The sequence below is a fragment of the Setaria viridis genome, chromosome 2, assembly GCF_005286985.2.
Source record: "Setaria viridis chromosome 2, Setaria_viridis_v4.0, whole genome shotgun sequence".
Taxonomy (NCBI): Eukaryota; Viridiplantae; Streptophyta; class Magnoliopsida; order Poales; family Poaceae; genus Setaria; species Setaria viridis.
Genome location: NC_048264.2, coordinates 4,192,765 through 4,213,034, shown reverse-complemented (window position 1 = coordinate 4,213,034; position 20,270 = coordinate 4,192,765). Strand labels below are relative to the sequence as shown.

General features: G+C 47.6%; 3 protein-coding genes across 3 annotated transcripts; 1 reads left to right on the top strand and 2 right to left on the bottom strand.

Moving 5' to 3' along the window:
- Positions 1-3,216: 3,216 nt before the first annotated feature.
- Positions 3,217-4,349, bottom strand: LOC117845320 (non-specific lipid transfer protein GPI-anchored 16). Its single transcript, XM_034726323.2, has 3 exons — positions 3,904-4,349; positions 3,728-3,802; positions 3,217-3,627 (listed from the first exon to the last, which is right to left on the bottom strand). Exons 1-3 carry the CDS (start codon positions 4,238-4,240, stop codon positions 3,416-3,418), a joined length of 624 nt encoding a protein of 207 aa, XP_034582214.1. The 5' UTR covers positions 4,241-4,349; the 3' UTR covers positions 3,217-3,415.
- A 1,155-nt stretch (positions 4,350-5,504) lies between these two features.
- LOC117846560 (uncharacterized) lies at positions 5,505-7,045 on the bottom strand. The gene has a single exon (XM_072291757.1). It carries the CDS (start codon positions 6,807-6,809, stop codon positions 5,505-5,507), a length of 1,305 nt encoding a protein of 434 aa, XP_072147858.1. The 5' UTR covers positions 6,810-7,045.
- A 4,548-nt stretch (positions 7,046-11,593) lies between these two features.
- On the top strand, positions 11,594-19,287 carry LOC117842872 (protein HAPLESS 2-A). The gene is made up of 18 exons (XM_034723396.1): positions 11,594-11,994; positions 12,083-12,223; positions 12,872-12,960; positions 13,232-13,271; positions 13,768-13,825; positions 13,910-13,970; positions 14,330-14,408; positions 14,628-14,762; positions 14,865-15,053; positions 15,379-15,459; positions 15,538-15,638; positions 16,184-16,301; positions 16,579-16,611; positions 17,305-17,398; positions 17,500-17,588; positions 17,844-17,965; positions 18,473-18,576; positions 18,677-19,287. The coding sequence occupies exons 1-18, from the start codon at positions 11,815-11,817 to the stop codon at positions 19,153-19,155; spliced, it is 2,193 nt and encodes a 730-aa protein (XP_034579287.1). The 5' UTR covers positions 11,594-11,814; the 3' UTR covers positions 19,156-19,287.
- Positions 19,288-20,270: the final 983 nt, after the last annotated feature.

Genomic DNA, 20,270 nt, shown 5'->3' with positions numbered 1-20,270 from the left:
TGGTTAACCACAACGGTAACCGTGGAAAGTTTGTAAAGATTTCACATCCAGATTTTGCATCTATATTCTAGATCCGTTTTTCTCCAATCAAAAGAAATCTCATTTTTTAAATCTTAGTCTATATGCACTAAAGTTGAATCCATAAGAATGACAAAATAGCACCATGCGATCAAATTGTAAATGACAACCCAATTGTCTATATTACATAAAAAACCTAGTTGTCCATAATTTTTGTTCCAATATATATAATGCATGTAGAATATAATCCTCATAAAATACTATTTAGGCTTCTTCATTATGTTAGGTTATAATAAAAAACCTAACAGATAGAATTATCGTGTTTAGATTTTAGGCTCCATTTTGACACTTCTCTTCATATAATAAAATAATAACTACATAGTTATAAATAGATTTATCTAGCATACTACTAGAAAACATAAGCATAATATATAACTTCTTATGAAGATAACTACATTGGGAGCGTACATAAAACACCAAATAATTTCGCAATCATTTAACATACTCATGTAATAGAATTAACTCCCTTTAGAAAGTAGGAATGCTTCATACTTCACATTCTTTATCTTAATAAGAAACAAAATGATATTATTACTAATATCAGAGATAATTCATTATGATAGGCTCCATTTACCACGCATAAAAGGTAGTCCAGGCGCAGGACGGCGTAGTCTACATGGAAAGACAGGAACTAGTCGAGGATTATGAAAGTACTCGTTGTAATAAGTGTAGAACTCCTCTAGTCGTATTCGACTAGTATTCTTATAACCAACCGACCTGTAACCCTATCCCCAGCAATATAAGGCGAGGCAGGGACCCCTCCAAAGTAATTCAATCCAACCAACACACAGGATGTAATGATACGAACATGTTGAGTTGAATTCCGATATTTTGATGAGAGAAGATGGGGATAACTCGATCAGGGAATGGAGACAATGTTCACGGGCTAACTACTGGCTTCCAAGGATGCTGCGCCTTAGCAACCGATACACCACCTCCAATAGCTGCCGCGATCTTGTAGAGCGCGTCGCCCGACCACTAGGGCACTCATTCTACAAGCAAACGAAAAACTAGCAAGAACAAGTATAACAAGTACTGAATTACTAGATGTAGATGAAGGTTTCAAATTCAAACTCAATTATGGTGGAGTTAGGAAGACAAGAAGACGGGCGGCTGATCCAGCACGCGCACTTACAAGCAAGTAGCAAAAGCTAAACTTAATCTAAACAAAACCTGAGTGTTCCTGGTGGCGGTTAGGGGGTATAGGAATGTGGGAGGACGACTACAAGAATGTTGGGGTCATGCTCCAACTCTAAGACGCGTCCCTAATGGACCCAACTTGATACACAGGCCACTGGGCCAAAATAAGACGACACGGTACCTTGGATAGAAAAACCTCTTAGTAGTAATTTGATCATTGCGGCATCCTCAGAATAGATATGGATATGAATCCAAATCCATATGAAAATAGGCTTCATAAGGATTCCATGAAGTCTTGAATATTGAAAACGGAGTCCAGATGAAGTCGTGGCGGCCATCTCAAGTTGGCACAGTGCTGCAGTCCGAATCCAGCCCCAATACGTGTTGGATTGGATATCTTTCTTTCCATGGGCTAAAAGTGACGTGGTGGCCTTGTGGAGGACGTTGAGAATACTTGGACTTGGCCCTAATCAATTTCTTTGCTCCTCTATGCCTTACATGTGTGTTTAACACTATTTTTGATCCACCTATATATTTCTGAAAATGACAATGAACACACATTATGGTACAGCATAAATTCATCGAATGTATCAAATACAATCATGATAAAGAATTATTTCACCTTTGAGTCAAAAGTTATCAATGTGGTTGTATCCGAGCAGGTGATGTCCTCGTCATGTAGGGTATTATGCAATCTAGCGGCCCGAACCTGTCTAAATTGTGTGTCTGTGTTTACCTTCGAGTTCCTGATCTCAACGAGCCCTACTAACCGAAACACTACCTCGGGCAACACCCTTGATAAGTTTCCAAGTATAAACAGCGACACGTAGCCACGGTTTTTAAACACAGTTGAACAGTGTATGAAACAACTATGAAAACCAAGTTCAAAAGAATTTAGAAAAAACATACGGGGACAACTTTGAGAAGTACTTCAACATTATCTAAAACGTATCAGCAATTTCTCACAGGTAGAAAACTCGGCATTAGTCCCGGTTGGTAGGGGTCGAAGATCCCGAAGATCCATACAGGATAAAATTTTCGAGATGAAAGGTCCGGGACTAAAAACCCCCTTTAGTCCCAGTTGGTGTAAAGACCTCCTTGTTACCAACCGAGACTAAAAAGTTTAAAAAAATACAAAAATCCACCCACACCCATGCCGCTTGCTAGCCGGCAGCCACCCACCCGTGCCGCCTGGCTACCCGCGCCCGCACCGGCCACCACTCGACTGCCCGCCCTCGCCCACCTCTACCCCGCCGCATGCCTCCGCCCACCCCGACCGCCCCTCGCCCACCTGCGCCTGCCGGCCGCCCGTCGTCGCTCTACCCACGCCCTCCCGCCATCGCCCGCCCGCCTAAGCCACCGCTCGCCCTGCCCTCGCCCCGCTGCCGTTCCTCACTGCCAGTGAGGAGCAAGCAGAGGAGAAAGGGGAGCAGCAACAGCTAGAGAGGAGGAGAGGAGGGGCTTCGGTGGTGGAGGAAGAAGATAAGGAAGGGTGGGAGGCGCCTGCATGTGCGCGTGGGAGGCGTTTTGTCCCGGTTGGTGTTTCCAACCAGGACTAAAGTCCCCCCCTTTAGTCTCGATTGGAATTACCAACCGGCATTAAAGATTTAGTCCCGGGACTAGGGGGTCTTTAGTCTCGGTTGGTGTTTTCAACCAAGACAAAATGTCCCCTCGCCCCACTAGCTATTACAACCGGGATTAGGGGGGCTTTAGTCCCGGTTGGTATTTACAACCGGAACTAAAGCTCTCTTCCCCCGCCCCCGTGGTGGCCTTCGGTTGCACATTTTTAACCTGGGATTAAAGCCACTTTAGTCATAGGTGCAATGTTTACCAGGATTAAAGGGATTGGATGGAATATCAGGTTTCTACTAGTGTGTCTTAAGACCTAACAACAACATTTGGTGAGAGTGAGTGCTAGATAATGATGTAATAAACCTCCACTCATTAGCCATCTCCCCTTTCTTGAAAAAGAAAAATAAATTTGACGGCACGAGAAAATGCGTTGCACCATAACAGTACATTAATCTTGCCATTCTCAACCAACCTGAAAGAATAGACTAATTACATGCACTGAACTCCAAATTGCTAACAATGAAATATTAATAATACAATCCAAAACACTCCACCAATGAATACAAATCCAACGCTTATTCTTAAGCTAATAACCACATCCAGGGGATCATCACATCTCAGTATCTCACACCATGGCGGCTCCAGCTACTGCAAGCAGCAATACAATGGCAGGCCCCATGGACACGTCGGCGCTCGCCCTCCAGGCAGCGCTGGGCACAACCGTCGGCCTTGTCTGCCCCTGGCTCACCGGCGCCGTGGCTGTGGGCTCCACTACAGGGGCCGCCGGCGCCGGCGTGTCAGGCTCCGGCGTTGCCACCGGCGCCGGCGTCACGGGCGCTGCACAGTTTGATGGAAACCATGTCATCCATCAGTAAAATTTCCACTGAAAAGAATGAAATGTCTCACCAATTACACAAGTTTCTGCAAAGGTTCTTACGAAGCGGAGCCAAGGAGGGAGCAGGCGCATCTGCGACCGGACCTGGAGCTGGGGACTGAGCCGACGTCGTCGCGTCTGCAAAGATCACCGGATGATTGAGCAGCTGATTAGCATCTCTTCACAGATTTAATTACTGCAATGAACGCTTGATCACCGGATGGATTATCATCAATTACCTCGGCACTGCAGCGGGACGGAGGCGTTGTTGCATGCCCTGGGCAGCGTGACGGCCATGGTCCGGTTGACGGGCACGCCGAGCGGCACGCTGCCGGTGAGGATGAGGCAGGCGCAGCCGGTGCTCGCCTTCATCAGCGCCCCCAGGGAGCGGCAGCAGTCGGCCGTCGGGGACGCGGTGCTGTTGATGATGAAGTTGAGGCACGGGGTGAAGCTGGAGATCAGCGACGCCGTGCACTGCAGCGGCCCGGCGACCACCTGCCCGGACACCGGTGCCGGCGAGGCCAGCGCCACCACGGCCATAGCCATGGCCAGCAGCCTCAACGCCCTCAGACCCATCTCACCAAATATTGCTTTTTGAACGAACTCACTAAATATTGCTCGATCACACGAGTTTGCTGCTGCTTGTACTTGCAGTGATGATGCGATGCGTTTGTTGGAAATGTGCCCGTGTTTATATAGGGGAGAGAAGGGGATTGGATGCATATGGTGCGTGAGGGGAATTGTGATTTGTGATCAGGTGTTGTGCTGGTTGATCAGAAGATTCGGAAGTTGGTCACGGTAGCATAACAACCATAACTAATAATCCTTATGTTCCCTTGTCAAAGTGCTCCATGATGGAGACGGTTCAGCTCAGGTAGGAAGGGTTCGTCACCAAATCGTTTCTTGGTTGTGGTTGGTTCACTCCACGACACCTGTACGTTATGGGCACTGACTTTGATCACCATCTAAGCGGAGCATGCAGGATGGGCAGACAAGTAACCGATGTGCACCTACCTCTACCACTTTGATACACAACATTATGTCAGATGGTATTTCTTAATTAGGTCTAAACTATAGCTCAAAAGTCAAAATCCTTGCATTATATTTCTCTATTTTTACTGGCCACCTATCCCATTGGGCTTCTACCTATACTAACCTAGTATTGTTGCCTCAAAATAGTGAGACTAACAATGGTTGACTTTGTTGTTGACTTTCCATGCATAGAAAATAATCAGACGTAAAAGATACTCCGTTCCAAATTATAAGTCATTCCAACTTTCTTGGAGAGTCAAACCATTTTATGTTTGACCAAAATTATAGAGAAGATCACAATTTTTTTTTGGCACCGAATAGATATACTATGAAAATATATTTAATGAAGAAACTAATGATACCTATTTGATATCATGAATGTTAGCACTTTATTGTTAAATTTGGTCAAACTTGATATGCTTTGACTCTCCAAGAAAGTTAAAATGACTTATAATTTGGAACGGAGAGAGTAACTGAGTAGGGCTTGGTTTACCACCATGCATGTGCCTTTTGCTTTTCATGTGCCAAGTTATGCAAAGCAATTACCCAGCAAACTTTTGAACGCGAACAATGTCAAGAGTGTCAACCCAAAATTCAGCTAAAAATCTCAGATGCAAGTTTTAGTTATGATGGCTACGAAACTCGTGAGACAGGACTTAAATTAGAAACATATGAAAAACCCAAATGATGCGGTCAACAAAAATTAAATATCTTTCCTAGTGGAATATATATAATAAAAATAATACCAATATAATTACAGTGCCTAGCTCCTTCAAATGACATTAATTTGGAATTGATGCTTGACTATTCAGAGCAGCCAATGGTTGCTGCCGAACTCGCAGCGTCTGGATTTGTGCTTCACCATCCGGAGCCCCCCTTCGCCGTCGTGGCAGCGAACCACCTCCACGCCGGTGAGCACGGTGAATTCCTTCTCTTCGGACCAGCTGTCGTATGAAGAGAAGCCGACCGATTCACTACGGCTGATGTTGAATACCTTGAGGATGCAGAACCTGCCGGAGCCCAGGTTCACCAGGCTGACCCCTAGCAGCGACCACTCCGTCCACCGGCTGAGAACGTACAGCGGGAAGCGCCGGTTCAGCACGATCGACGAGTCTTTGTCGGGCGGAGGGGTGAAGTCATCCCAGACGTGCTGCAGCGTGGGAGCTCGGTGAGCGTCCATGGCGGCGGCGAGGTCGGAGGCGCAGAGGTGGTGGGGCGGGGAGGAGGAGAGGCCGATCCAGGTCCCGAGCTCGGGGACGTACTCGGCTCTGCCGTAGAAGGGCAGCGCCCAGTCGCCGGCGTGCCGCCATTGGCGCGTGGCGGTGTCGAAGCAGTAGGTGCGCTCGACGTTGAATGACGGTGACACTGACACACAGATGGTGCGGCCGCCGTCGACCACCGTGGAGGATCCGATTCTGATGTCGGAGTAGGAGCCCGAGCCTGGCCGGTCGCCGTCGGGGACGAAGGGCGGCCGTGGAAGACGCTGCCACTCGAAGGGTTTGTTGAAATCGAGGACCACGAAGTCGCCGGAGCAGGGGTCTTGCTCCTTGGGAGCAGGGTCGTAGTGATTGTACTTGGGCGGCGGTGGCGGCCTGATGGTGGAGCGCATCACGTATAGGCTTTCCTTCTCTTCCATGAAGCCGCCGGCGCCGGGGACGGAGAATGCGATGGGCCACCGCTCCATACGCGCGGGGAAGCTGGAAGCGGTGGCGCTGACGGCGTCCGCGTCGGCGTCGTAGACGACGGTGCGGCCCCCTTCGGTGGCGTGGAGGATGCGGCCCTCGCTGCTGCCGGGGCTGAGGAGGATGAACGTGTCGTCGTTGAAGGACGACCCCCGGTAGCGCTTGTCCTCTCCGTCGTCGGCGGGAGGGAACGGGGAGAAGCGCATGCTCGGCTCGGGCAGCCGCCGCAGCCTCTTGATCCTCGGTGGCTTCGGGGCATTCGGCTTATCGCCGACGCCGCCGCCACCATTGTTGCTCTCCTTGGCGTTCGCTGCTTCCGCTTGGGCCGTGGACGGGTAGAAGAGATACTTGGCGACGTCCAGCCGGTGCAGCGAATACTTGCGGCTGCCGTAGTACTCTTCCAACACCAGATTCACGAACCGCCGGATCATCTTCTTCCCCAACTCACACGATCTGGCAGATACTGATGATCAAAAGAGATTAGAAAGCACGATTTGTTTAGGGCACGTGATGCATCTTCTTGTCAATCAGAGGGGAGATGAATGATCGGAGCTAAGAAAAAAACGCATGCGTAGCAGGTTTCACCGTTTCAGTAATTGAAGCCGGCGCTCTCCGGCGATGAGCGGCGGCGGCGGCGGCGGCGGCGGACTCCGCAGATGTGCACGAGGCGCCGCCCGCTGTCCAAGTTATCTAACGACGGAATGAAGTCTAGGGCACGTTTAATTTGTTGCCACGGTTGAGGATGAAAAGTTTTTTTTTTCCTACAACCGCGTCAGGCGCAGCGGCCCAAGGCCCATTTCAGTCGTCGCCTTCTTCCTCGTCAGCTCACTCGCCTGCTCGCAGCCGCTCGGCTGCGCCGGCGCCGATTCGGGGCGGCAGAGAGTCTGAGCGGGGAAATCGGTGGGGTGGGGTTTTTCTCTTGCCGCCGGTAGGGGAGGCGGCGGCGGGCAGCGGCCGGAGCAGGAGCTGGTGAGGGTTGAGAGAGAGGCAGAGCCAACCAGGGGGTACCATGCAAAATTCCCATCTCAGCTAGGGGTCTATATACATATATTTGGATCGAAATAATTTATCCGATCCAAAATAGGGGGTTATTTGCATATATGCAGGGTGTGAGTTATAAATATTCGGATCGCGATTATTAATCGCGATCGGATCCAGGGGGCTTCGTGAAAATATACTGGGCGGCGAGATGGGAATCGGCGAGGTTGCGCCGCCGCCGGCTCCGCGGCCAAGCATCCCGCGCTCTGCTCCGATGACTTCACGGGCCAAGCCGCTGCCTCCCGTCTTGCTCGCGGGCCAGGCCACCGCGACCTCCGCCGTCGCCTGCCACGGCCTGGGTGGAGGCAGGAGATGAGGACGCGCTGGCCAAGCTCGCGCGGTTGGCTCCGCCCGTCGTCGCCGGTCGCCCTGCGAAAACCGGCCGCGCATTGCAGATTTTACCTCCAGGTATTTGTCTATAGCCCAGACTCCTACTACGCACGCAGCCATCTCTGTTCATCTCGTATCTGGTCTGAACACTGAACTCCAATCTGAAGTTATAATTTTCGTTGCAATTCACTCCATCTTTGATCCTTTTTCATCCAATCGAATTTCACTGCTACAAGATACAGATCATATGGTGGTTGGAATGAATCTCGTTGCAGTTCAAATGCCCAAATTGCTACTACGAGTTTTGCAGTCAGAAACAGAGTTCAGAACAAATGCCTGCTTGAAAGATCCCATATTTCCATGATAGAAAAAAAGTGAAAGAAAAGGTAATGTAAGAGGCTACTAATGCCGACTAATGCACGTTTCTCTTCATAGTGCAAGCAAATCAGCCATAGAATCTGCGTGTTGAGACTTGCATTTGCATTTGCCTTTTCTTTTCAGTTCAGCCTTCGGGCCATTTTGTCAATACGTGGAGACCGAGCAATGTTTGGTCAAGTCTCTCTTCAATATGGGCTCTGCTCGCTTGAGCTATTGCTGCGGCGGCTGCAGCTGCATCCTACCTATACAAAAGTACTGTAGCATTGAACTAAAAGCGGCAGCAACAACCGCAGCAGTAGCTGAAATGAACACGCTGATGATTGCCCTCTCCCTGGTCTCTGCGACTGAAGACTATATTATGTTGCACGTCAGCCCTACACACAAAACGCGGCCGAATTCTTTGCCATTTTTGCTGATATGGAGTGCCACGCGAGCATGCCACAGTGGCGGAGGCACGCAAAAAGACCACACGCTGCCCCCACCTTGATTCCACTGCACCGTGCTCGCCGTGCCATTTTTCATGACTCCACTGTGCCTGTGCCGTGCGCGCCGACGGCGACGTCGTGGTGTTCGAGTCGGGCACGGTGGCTGGGAGGCGGCCGCGACGGTCTCCATCGTGGAGATACTGCAGCGACCTTGGCAATCGCTGACCGACTCCGACGACGAGAGCAGAAGCACACACGGGAGCCATCACTGCCGCGGCGAACAGGAGGTTTTGGATTCCACGCGACGACGACGTGCGGCTGCTGTCGTTCCAGGGCGCGGAGGTGGAGGTGGTGCTGCTGGCCGGCAGGCTCGTGGTGGCGTTCGAAGCGGCGACGGGGCGGCGGGGCGAGGCCGTCCTGCCGGATCACCCGGCGGGGGCTGGCACGGACTGGGGCGCCGCAGCGTTCGCCGCGCACACCAACACGCTCGCGCTCGTCGCGCCCGTCGTGCTCATGGAGCCGCCGGACGATGAGGAGGTCGTCGCGTCGTAACTTCTTGAGTGAATTTCCAGCGGCTCACCGTGGCGTTCGCTTTGCTGATGATAAGATCTTAGGGAATAATCAAGCTTGTGCTTGTGCATGATTTCGTTGGAGAAATCAGCTGTCTGAGCTGCTAGTTGTACATAATCAATCCGAACCTGCTTGTTCTATATGTGTGGGACATTTTTGGCCGGGGCGGCGGCGCACATCCACGGCCACCGGCAGTGGGCGGCGCCGCTGCTCGCGTCGGTCCTCCTCTCCTCGCTCCTCATCTCCGCGTCTCTCTTCTTCTCCTCCTCCCGCGCGCTGCTCCTCTCCTTCTCGCCGCTACCCTCCGCGACCTCCGATGCCAAGCTCCACCAGCAGATGCGGGCCGAGGACCGCCCGCCGCGGGGCGCCGTGCCCAGGATCGCCTACCTCGTCTCCAGCTCCGCCGGGGACGGCGCCGCGCTGCGACGGACGCTCAGGGCGCGAGGGGAGTCCAAGCTCGAGGAGGCTGGGGAAGACGACGTTGCCGCGGCGGAGGGCCTTGGTGCTGCCGGCGAAGTCGTCCCAGAGGCCGAGGTAGAGCCGGCGGAGGGAGGCGACGCGGAGGACGTTGGCGGGGAGGTCCGCGCTGATGGGCCAGGGGCGGCACACGAGGACAAGGTCGTCGACGCCCTTTGCGGCGAGGACGCGGAGCCAGTCGCGCGTGAGGTGGTCGCCGCCGCGGACCGCGGCGTAGTTGCAGACGTGGGTGAGACGGACGCAACGGAAGGGGCCTGGGTGCGCGTCGAGGATGCGGGAGACGGCATCGTCGAGGACGAGCGGCGTGGCGGCCCAGACGCGGCGCCAGCGCGGCGGTGCGCACGGCGTCCTTGGCGGGGATAAGGCGGGGGGCTCCATGGTCATTTTGCGTGCCTCCGCCACGCTGGCATGCTCACGCGCCACTCCAACTCAGCAAAAATGTAAAAAATTCGGATGGCAAATTCGGGTGCGTTTTCGTAAGGATGGTTTTTGAATGCTCACCTCGATAGCAAAAAGTTTAATAACTCTAAAAATGGTGATGGCTCGGGAGTCAACAGTCATTAGCTGTTTCTTGTTCTCAGCTAGTAGCCGAGTACAAAGGCAGAGGAAAACATCGACCGGAACAGTCAGGTGGATTCAAAACAGCTCCAAGACTATTGACTCTCCCTCTCTCTCAATTTAACCCCTAAGGTCGGTTGTTCTTAGACCTCGTTTGGTACGACTTTAGCTCCCACTTCTGAGGGTGTCGGCTCAAGTTGAGGATCTCGAAGCTGTGGTCGTTGCAGTAGTCGTAGACCATTTCCTTCCCTTCTTCTTCCTCGGGTCCGGCGGCGCCGACAACAGGGATGACGATGGGTTCGCGGCCCTTCCGCCGCTTGACGGTGGGCACGGTGGTCGTGGAGCCCGCGTCGGCGTCGTAGAGGTGGGTGCAGCCACTGTCGCCGCTGGTGTGGAGGATCCTGCCGTCGCTGGAACGTGTCGTCCAGGAACCATGGATTGGCCGTGGCGGGGAACCCTTGCTATCCACCTTCGCGTGTGCCGCTTCTGCACAGACTCTGTCCATGCAATCCACCGTCCAGGCTGCTTATCCAACGGATCGGATCAGATTGGAAGTTAGCAGCATTACAACTGCACAGGCAGCCACCGTCCGATCGATTGTGCTTCATTTTTTTTCCTGTGCACGCCATGAATTTACAGTTTATACAAGGACAATATAGGGGTGTTTGAGAGCACTCCACTCCAAATTTTTGAGCTCCACTCCACCAACTCCACCACATTGCAGCTCCACTCCACCAACTCCAAAAAAATACCAGAGCTGTCCACATGTTTGGCAAAATGTACAGATCCAGCTCCAAAAACAAAAGATCTTGCTGTGTAAAGTCCATTATACCCATGTGAATGGATCCCACTTGTCAGTCTCTTTAGTTCTCCCTTTCTTCTCCATTATTTCCGTGCGAGCAGGGACGGGCCGCGCGGCGGGCGGCCGGCGCGCCAGTGGCGGGCGCGCGGCAAGGGTGGCCGCGCGGCATGGGCGGCGCGGGGGGCGGCGGGCGGGGGCGGGCGGCGCGGCGCGGCGGGCGGATGGCGCGGCGGGCGGACGGACGGCGCGGACGGCGCGGCCGCGCGGCGGGCGGGCGGCCGGCGCGGCCGGCGGGCGGCGAGGTGGAAGGCACGAACGGGAGGCTGTTTTTTATTTCGCGAACCGGTAACTTGTGTAACGAGTGGCAATGGTGGGTAAATACCCACCAACTCCACGAGGAGGTCTGTAAAGTGGGTTTTTGGAGCACCTCTTGAGGTACTCCACAAAAAACGTGGATCTACCCCCTGCTCCACCTTTTTTCCTGAAGCCGGAGTTGCTGGAGCTAGACGCGTTTGGCTGCGAAATTTTCGGAGTCGGTGGAGTGAAGCAATTTTTCGTGAGGTGGAGTGCTTCCAAACAGCCCCTAATCCCTCGCCTCTTTCCTTCTTGGATCGTCCACCAAACCAAACCTCTCTCCTTCTGGATCTGCAGGGACGCTTGGCCGAGAGCCCGAGACGGTGAGTCGGTGGCTGCGACAAGCGCGGCTTCTACGGAAGACGAGCGGCGGCGGAGTCCCTTTGAGGCTTTGACGTGCGAGACTCTGCCCACACAACTCAAGAAAGTGGAAACGAACGGTTCGGTTTTTCCTCCCCTCCCACAAATTCGAAAGGAGGCAACAAAGCCCCGCCGGCAACTGCTATGTCTCCTCCTCGCGCCCTTCTCTGCGCCGTCCTCCTCCTCGCCGCCGCCGGCAGCGCAGGCGGCACGGAGGTCCTCTCAAAGTCCCGCCTGGAGCGCTGCAAGCGCGACTCCGACGCGGGGGGCAGCCTCTCCTGCGCCCAGAAGCTGGTCCTCGACCTCGCCGTCCCCGCCGGCTCCGTAAGCGCCTCCCTACTCTCCCCTCCTCCGCCTCCGCGCCGCGTCCGATGGAGCCGAGCGTTCTGAGTGATTTGGGGGGTGGTTGCAGAGCGGCGGCGAGGCGTCGCTGGTGACCAAGGTCGTGGACGTGGTGAACGGGACGGAGGCGACGCGGCGCATACGGGATCCCCCCGTCATCACCGTCAGCAAGAGCGCCGTGTCCGCGGTCTACGCCCTCACCTACCTTATGGTAAGCCCTTTGTTCATGCTCTCTGTAGCAGGTGTCGTCGGAGTTCTGAGTTCTGACGACAACGTTGTGGGTAACGATTACTCCGTTTTTAATAATTTAATTTGTGATCAGTTTTTGGATGTGTGCAGTTTTCTGTGTGGATATGTTTTGGTTTATAGTTTAATTTGCGATTAGTTGTGTTGCATTGGTCCCATTTCTTCAGTTCTGGTATTCGAGCAGAACATGCTGACTGGAGCTCCTAGCGAGGTCCTGAATCTATGGCTGTTTCATCAGTCGTTTAACATGTCTGTTCCAAAAATGCATTGATGGTTTTAGATCAACAGGTTCACATCCAGAGAAACGGTCAGATGCCAGGGTGGGCATATGCCAATGTGCTCACAAATGAGTCATTTCCTTTCAGAAATGTTCCTAGATATACATGGGTTCCACAATACCATTCAATAATATGATGCTCTGCCATCACTTCATAGGGACAGGATTCAATATGTTAGTTGTTCCTTGAGTTGCGAACTTGTTATAACACTCCATTTGTTTGTGAAATTTCCATGTGCGGTTTTGGTTCGGACTACAGTGAATTCTCTTACCGTTTCTCAAATCATTCTGATTCCTAATGTTACTTGAGCCATTTCTTATCTGTTCACCTCTCAGGATGTTGTTTACAAACCTGAGGAACACTTTGTCGAGACACGCAAATGCGAACCGTATGCTGGTTCTAATGTTGTTGGAGAATGTGAAAGGTAACATATTTCGTGGTCCCTATTTGGACTTCATCATTGCCTCTCATTTTTCCAGTTAGTAGATAATCAAATTGCATTTATTTTCATTTTATTAAGCACAATTTCATAAAATTCTAAAAGTCTTTGACGGTCTCACTATTGCTAAAAAGGATGTGTGCCTTTTTGGATCCTTGTACTCTGATGGTCCTATCTGTGGACTCTTTCACAGGACTTTATTTGGCATTTTTTTTTATGTTGTACCAATGGTATTTCTTTCCATGACTATGGTTAGGTTATGGCATGAGAATGGCACTGTAATTGAGCACACAGAGGTGAGAAATATTTTACCAATATGCTTCTTGTTGTTTCCATATATTCATATGTGCTAGTAATATAATATTAAACCTCCTATTCTGCACGGTTGATTATATCCTTCGATCCTTACTCAAAATTCAACTCTGAATTTAGCAACCATGTTTTTCCATGTGCCCATGTCAGCAAGCTCTAAAATTGAATGCTAACCATCAGATACTTAATATTCAAAAGAGATTATTGTTAGGCATATTTTGGTTTAAATGATAAAGTTTAGTTAAAACATCATATTTTCATGAAAAGAAAAACATGTTTCCATTACACCCTTTAACAAACCATAAATAGTCTAGAATTGCTGATTGGTAGAAGGCATTGTTTAAGTGGGAGATATGCTAGCAATAACCAAAACAAAGTCACATTATGGACATGCCTTGTTTGTCTATTTACTTCTATATATGCATATATAATTTATAATGTCCTTACGCTCACCTTTTCCTCAATTGTGGCTTGCACTAGCCTGTTTGCTGTCCCTGTGGGCCTAATCAACGTGCACCAACATCATGTGGAAACTTTTGTAAGTTTAGAAATAATTCTTATGCCATATGTTGTTTCTTCAGTACACTACCTAACACTTTGTTCACACTCATCTACTTTGTAGTTGATAAACTAGTCAAAGGAAAACGTAATACAGCTCACTGTCTACGATTTCCTGGTGACAGGTACAAGTTAACTCTGAAATACAAGTTATTGCCTTTGACAATTGGACTTGGCTGTGAATTTTCTGAACTTGACTACTGGCTGATATTCTTAGTTATACAATGTATAATCTGTTATGTTAAGTAGGCATGATCTTATTTGTTGTTGACATTTCTATCATCACTGAATTATTTGTTTCAGTTTTTAAAAAATAAAATAAGTATTCTTTTTCATGTACGGAAACTTAGTTTTAGTTCTTTTGAAATAGGGGAATAGTTCCTCATTTCAAGCTTACAAACTTTTCTACAAACCCATGGGTATCCTTTATTTGTTCAGGTCCAGTTCGAGACAATAAGTGGCTATCATTGTATCTTACGAGCAGGTCCCATGTTTGGGGAATTGGACCATGGTCACTTGGGTTCAGCATCAGAGTACAAGTGAAGAAAGGATCTTCTGTAACAGTAGGACTTCAAATTCTGCATTCAGAGTTCCAACTAGTGCTATTGATAATTCTTGAATAAATTACCAGATGAATGCTCATGCCAATTCTTTATTAAACATTCATATCCATGACCTGGACAAAGGAAGATTGTTAAAATAATTTTTCTTTTTTATGGTCTGCAATTGATTTTGGGTATGTCACTCACTTCAGAGATGTTTTTCCCCCAATTGCACTGCAGGAGGTTGTTGTTGGACCGGAGAATAGAACTGTCATTTCTAGTGACAACTTTCTCAAAGTTAATCTTGTTGGTGACTATGCTGGTTATACAAGTATCCCAACATTTGAGGACGTATACCTTGTGACTCCACGGAAGGTACATCACCAAATTATGATGGATATCCTGACACAATCTACTGATTTGCAATATTATTCTATTATGTGAGAGTAAACATTTTATTAATGTGCTATGTTGAAGGGCGCTGGAAGTGGTCAACCGCAAGACCTTGGTGATGAACATATCAAGTGGATGCTATTGGAGAGAGTTCGTTTTGGTCCTGAATGCAACCAGATAGGTGTTGGTTATAAGGCTTTCCAAAACCAACCTAGTTTCTGTTCATCACCAGTTTCGAGCTGCTTGAACGAACAGCTTTGGAACTTTTGGGAGGTAATTATAGAATTAATGTAAGCAGCCCCTGGGTTTTTCTTGATCTTATGGAACAACACAAGTGAAATATTAGCCTTATTGGCCACCATTGGTAATGGAAAATTCAATGTCGAAAAAGGACGATACTGAACTTCTCACCTTAATGTATCCTGAATCATATTTTAAATTCAAACTGTTTCTGTTTTAATTCATTTAATTCCTGTGAGATCAACATAGCAGTTTAAGTTTCAAGTGCCTACTTATTAATCAGTTATATGCCTTTTTGACTCAAATTACTCACTATATGCTTGATTGAATCTTGAAAGATTTTCACCATTTGTTTCAGAGTGACAAAAGCCGGATAGACAGTAATCAAGTGCCCCTATATATTGTGGAGGGAAGGTTTCAAAGGATCAATCAACATCCAGTTATATTTCCGTAACTTTCCTTGTCTTAGTCCACATTTTGACAATGCTGAATAAAGCTTCTGATACATCCCCTACAGAATGCAGGTGCTCATAGTTTTTCCGTGGGAGTCACAGAAGCTTTATCTTCCAATTTACTGCTAGAGCTGAGTGCTGATGATATAGAATACTCCTATCAGAGGTAGTAATGATATTTACTCATTTCAATTTAATGATTACAGCCAGGTTTATATTGGCAGACCACAACTCCACTTTTAAAATCAGATGCTGTTATGGCAAGTGGGCTGGCAACAGGCCTAGGCCCACGATTACTGTAGCTCATGAACAGTACCCCGATGGAAATAAGATTGGTTTGTTAGCAGGTCATTAGAGAAAAGGTTGTTAAAGAGATAAGGTTGGTTAGATTAGATTGAGTCTGTTAGATGGTTGGCTATATAAGCACAGCCACACCATCCATTGTAATCAAGGAAGAAGTAGAGGATTAATCTCAGAGCCTCCAGCGTGAGGGCGAGATCCCATCTACTACCTTCCCTATCTTAGTAAAGTAACCATATCAGATGCTATCCAAATGACCATCCCTCCAATTAAATGTACGTAACATCATGCTTGACAACATAGTAGAAAAACAAATGTGCAACTCTATGTTTTATCTCTAGTCCTGCACATGTACATTTTTATGTTATCTAATTCAAGAGAAATGTCTAATGTGTTGCATTTCCATATCAGGAGTCCAGGGAAGATCATGGGCATCGACGTGGCAACATTTGAAGCATTGAGTCAAGTTGGTACCGCAAAGGTTACAACAATGAATATTGGCAAACTGGAGGCTTCATATAGATTGACAGTATGCATCTACTTATAGATCCTTGATGTTATGTTGCTAACTAATTTTCCCCATTTTACTAGAATTTTTAAGGACCAAAATTCTTGCAGTATTAGCTGTGCACCATGCCAGTGGTAGTTGATTCTTTTTATGGTTTAGTGGTGTAAAGATTCTAGTGGTTCCTTTGTTGAGTGTGATCTAGTCTTCTATATAATTCGGGTTCAAAGTTTTAGCTGAGCTCATCTGCAAACACTGACTTTGTTTTTCTTGGAACTTAACTTGGTTTGTTTATCTGTAGTTCAACTGCTTAAGTGGCATCAGTAAGTTGGAGGTAATATTCAATATCATCTACATATTTGGTGTTTCTGAGCATTATTTGTCATCAGACCTATACTATTTTGTTTGCTCCAAATTTTACTTACATGCAGACCCACTTTTATGTGGTCATAATTTCTTGAACTTGTTATTAGTCAATCAAGTGCAACACTCTTGTAGTGTAGTGGTAAGCTCCCCAGTTGAGAGAGGCACCAACCAGGGTTGAAATTCCGGTGGTAGCAAAAAATAAACCTTGCTAGCAACACTAAAAAAATAGTGGTAGGGCATAGCCCTTTGGCACCTGTGGTTGGTTTGGGCTCTCCTTCCGGGGTAGTTGGAGTGACCGTCAACCCAGCGGGTCATGATTGGCTCTGGTTATGGTGCAACCGGTGTTCGAGGGTTTTCTCAGCCAGCTTAGCTGAGATTTCTTACTTAGTGCAATGCTGGGGACGGCCTTCCCCAGCTAGTTGAGTTTTTTTATTAGTCAATCAAGTAAATGTAGAATACCATTTTTATAATCAATGAAGTACTTAGCTAATATTCTTGATAGTTAAATTATTTTTTGAGAGAAATATCTGAACATTCTATTCCTACTATATATAATTTTTACACTGATTTTAACTGTTAATTATCCTTGAGCATAATTTCCTGCTCTGTTTATCTTCTGACTGGATGCTTTCTCCTGAAATTTGCCTGGTGACATTTTCAGGAGCAGTACTATGTCATGAAACCTGGTGAAGTGTTTATCAAATCATTTGACTTGCATTCATCATCAAATGAAGCAGAAAAATATCAATGTGCAGGTGGGCTAATGCTAGAAATTGTAGTAGAGCTTAGCATCCCTTGCTTTGTAAATGTTCCCGTGTTAGGACTTAAGCTGACATTCAGCTATGCTTCATTTCAGCAATTCTGAAGGCATCGGATTTTACTGAAGTTGACAGAGTAGAATGCCAATTCTCTACTACAGCTACAGTTTTTAATAATGGAACACAGGTTCTGAAAAGTTTGTGCTTTCTTACTGATTATCCGAGTTAATTAGCTTTGTTTGCACAAAGGGCGGCGATCCCAAATTGCAACCAATGTTAAATGTTAACATATATGCTCCTTTAGGCTAAAAAAGAACTCAAATGATTTACATCATCATGTTGCTTAAAATCATTATCTATGAATAAGCAACCTGACAAGGAAGGATACCGGTGTTTATCGCAAAATTCCATGTTTACTTCTCTTGCCTTCAAAACTTTGTAGATTGGTTCAACGAATGACCACAAGGAGGAGGGTGGCATCTGGGGTCTCTTGGAAGCAATTAGAACTTTTTGCTTCAACTTCTGGGATTTCGTGACAAATTTCTTGACTGGCAAATCGTGCAGGTACTTCTTGGATCCCTTCCAGTTTCGTCATTTTCCCTGACAGGTTTCTTGTCTCTTCCAATCAATTCTTGCGAATGGGAAATATTTAGTTTTGTTGCATTTCCTGATTCCTAATATTTAGAGCCTGTTTGGCTCCAACAGTTTAACACCCGTCACATCGGATGTTTGGATGCTAATTAGAAGTATTAAATATAGACTAATTACATAACTAATTGCACAGTTGGAGTGTAATTCGCGAGACGAATCTATTAAGCTTAATTAGTCCATGATTTGACAATGTGGTGCTACAGTAACCATTTGCTAATGGTGGATTAATTAGGCTTAATAGATTCGTCTCGCGAATTAGCACAGGGTTCTGCAATTAATTTTATAATTAGCTCATGTTTAGTTCTCCTAATTAGTATCCGAACATCCGATGTGACACTGTTAAAGTTTAGCACCTCGTATCCAAACACCCCCTTAATATTCAAACACCCCCTTAATATTCAATGATGTCATCGGGAGCAGCTGGACCAAATGTTCGAGCCTTTTCGACATCGGCTGCCATTTCCAGTATATCTGCATCGGCTGGGTCATCATCATCTGCCTGGTAGTTGCAATGCTACCCATAGGTACGCACGCTAATTTTCACTATTATTTCAATGCCGAACTCTTGAACCCCATACATTTGCCAATGCTCAGCAAACGGAATTTTCTCCATGTGGTTTGCAGGCGCAGTGGTCCTGTGGCTTCTTCATCAGAAAGGCTTCTTCGACCCGGTGTACGACTGGTGGGAGGATCTGCTGGGGCTGGAGCCACACGGTCGCGCGCACCTGAGGCACAGGAAAGGCCACCACCGCCGCCGCCGCCACCACCACCAGCACTCGCACCACCACGGCGACTACCACCAGCACCGGCATCACCACGTGCACCTCCAGAGGCACCATCACGTGGAGCAGCCCGAGGCGGCAGCAGAAGAAGGCCACAGGCGGCACAGGCACGACCCGACGCTCGGTGTCCAGCACAGGGGTGGAGCTGGGCACAAGCACGGGCACGGCAAGGCGGTGGCCGCGGCGGTGCATTTTGACGGGCCGAGCCGGTTGCGAGATATGGAGGACGCCGTGGAGTTCAGGGAGTGGAGGCGGGATGAGGTGAGGCACGCGGAGCATGGGATGCACGGACATGACCGCCGCCAGTACTCCCGGTTCTGACGGCCGTGTTTGACTGACGTATGTAATTTAGGATTATTGCGAACCGATCTCGTTTGTAGGCTGTAACAACCCAAAAATTGAACTGTCATTAATTATGTATTGTTCATAAGATATTTGAATTCATTGCTTTTATGATTGGTTGTCTATGAATTAATAGATTGTGCTTTCAAGCAAAATGCGCTTTTTATGTTAGAACGCGTAAAAGGTGTAAATGTTGACCGGGTATTTTAAGGACAGACAAAAGTTAACTTTTTGATCCATAGCTCATATAGAAAATCGGTGATTGTGGATGTGTAGATCTCTTCGAAAGCAATCCGTTTGACTAATCATATGTAGTTTACATATTTGGAGTTAACATCATGAAAGTTTGAGCAACCGAAGAATGAAGAGACGAGATGAATTAAGGAAAATTCCTGTCACCAAAATTTAATTATTTTTTGTTGCATATTTTAGGAGATATGATTTTTTTTATATGTTGGTGTCAGGGCTATTAGGCAGATTCATAAGTACTTTTTGAGTGGTGTTCAAGGTGACCTTAGAGGCCTGATAAAATTATAGTTTTGCTACCGAAGTTGTATCTTATTCTCTTAAGTTTCCATATATATATATATATATATATATATATATTTGGTACCTAATCTGCTGTATAAAAATTGATACATAAAAGATAAGCATTGCTGCTCTTCATTGATGATGGTGATAAGGAATGTAGCTTGTTTGTTCTCATTCATATTGGGGTTTTGGACATATGAACACTTTATGTTTCTATATGAGAATGAATTTGGGGTTGTTGCGCTGATATACATAAGTGGTTTAGCAGGTGGGGTTGCTACGCGGCATGTAAGTCTATATGGTCGGTAAAGGAAAGTGAACATAACTATTGCATTGCTACAACTTTAACATGTTATTTTTACTACCTCCACTTATAAAATGCATTGCACATATCTATATGTGGTATTCTGAAATATTATACATGATGTTTACAAGTATGTGAAGAGTATGAATATGTCATTCTAATATAGCTATATAGTGGGTATATAGTTTTTTTCTTTAACATGGGTGAATGGATGAATGGATTATTCAATGGATGAGGGGTTATGAAAAATATGGTTGAG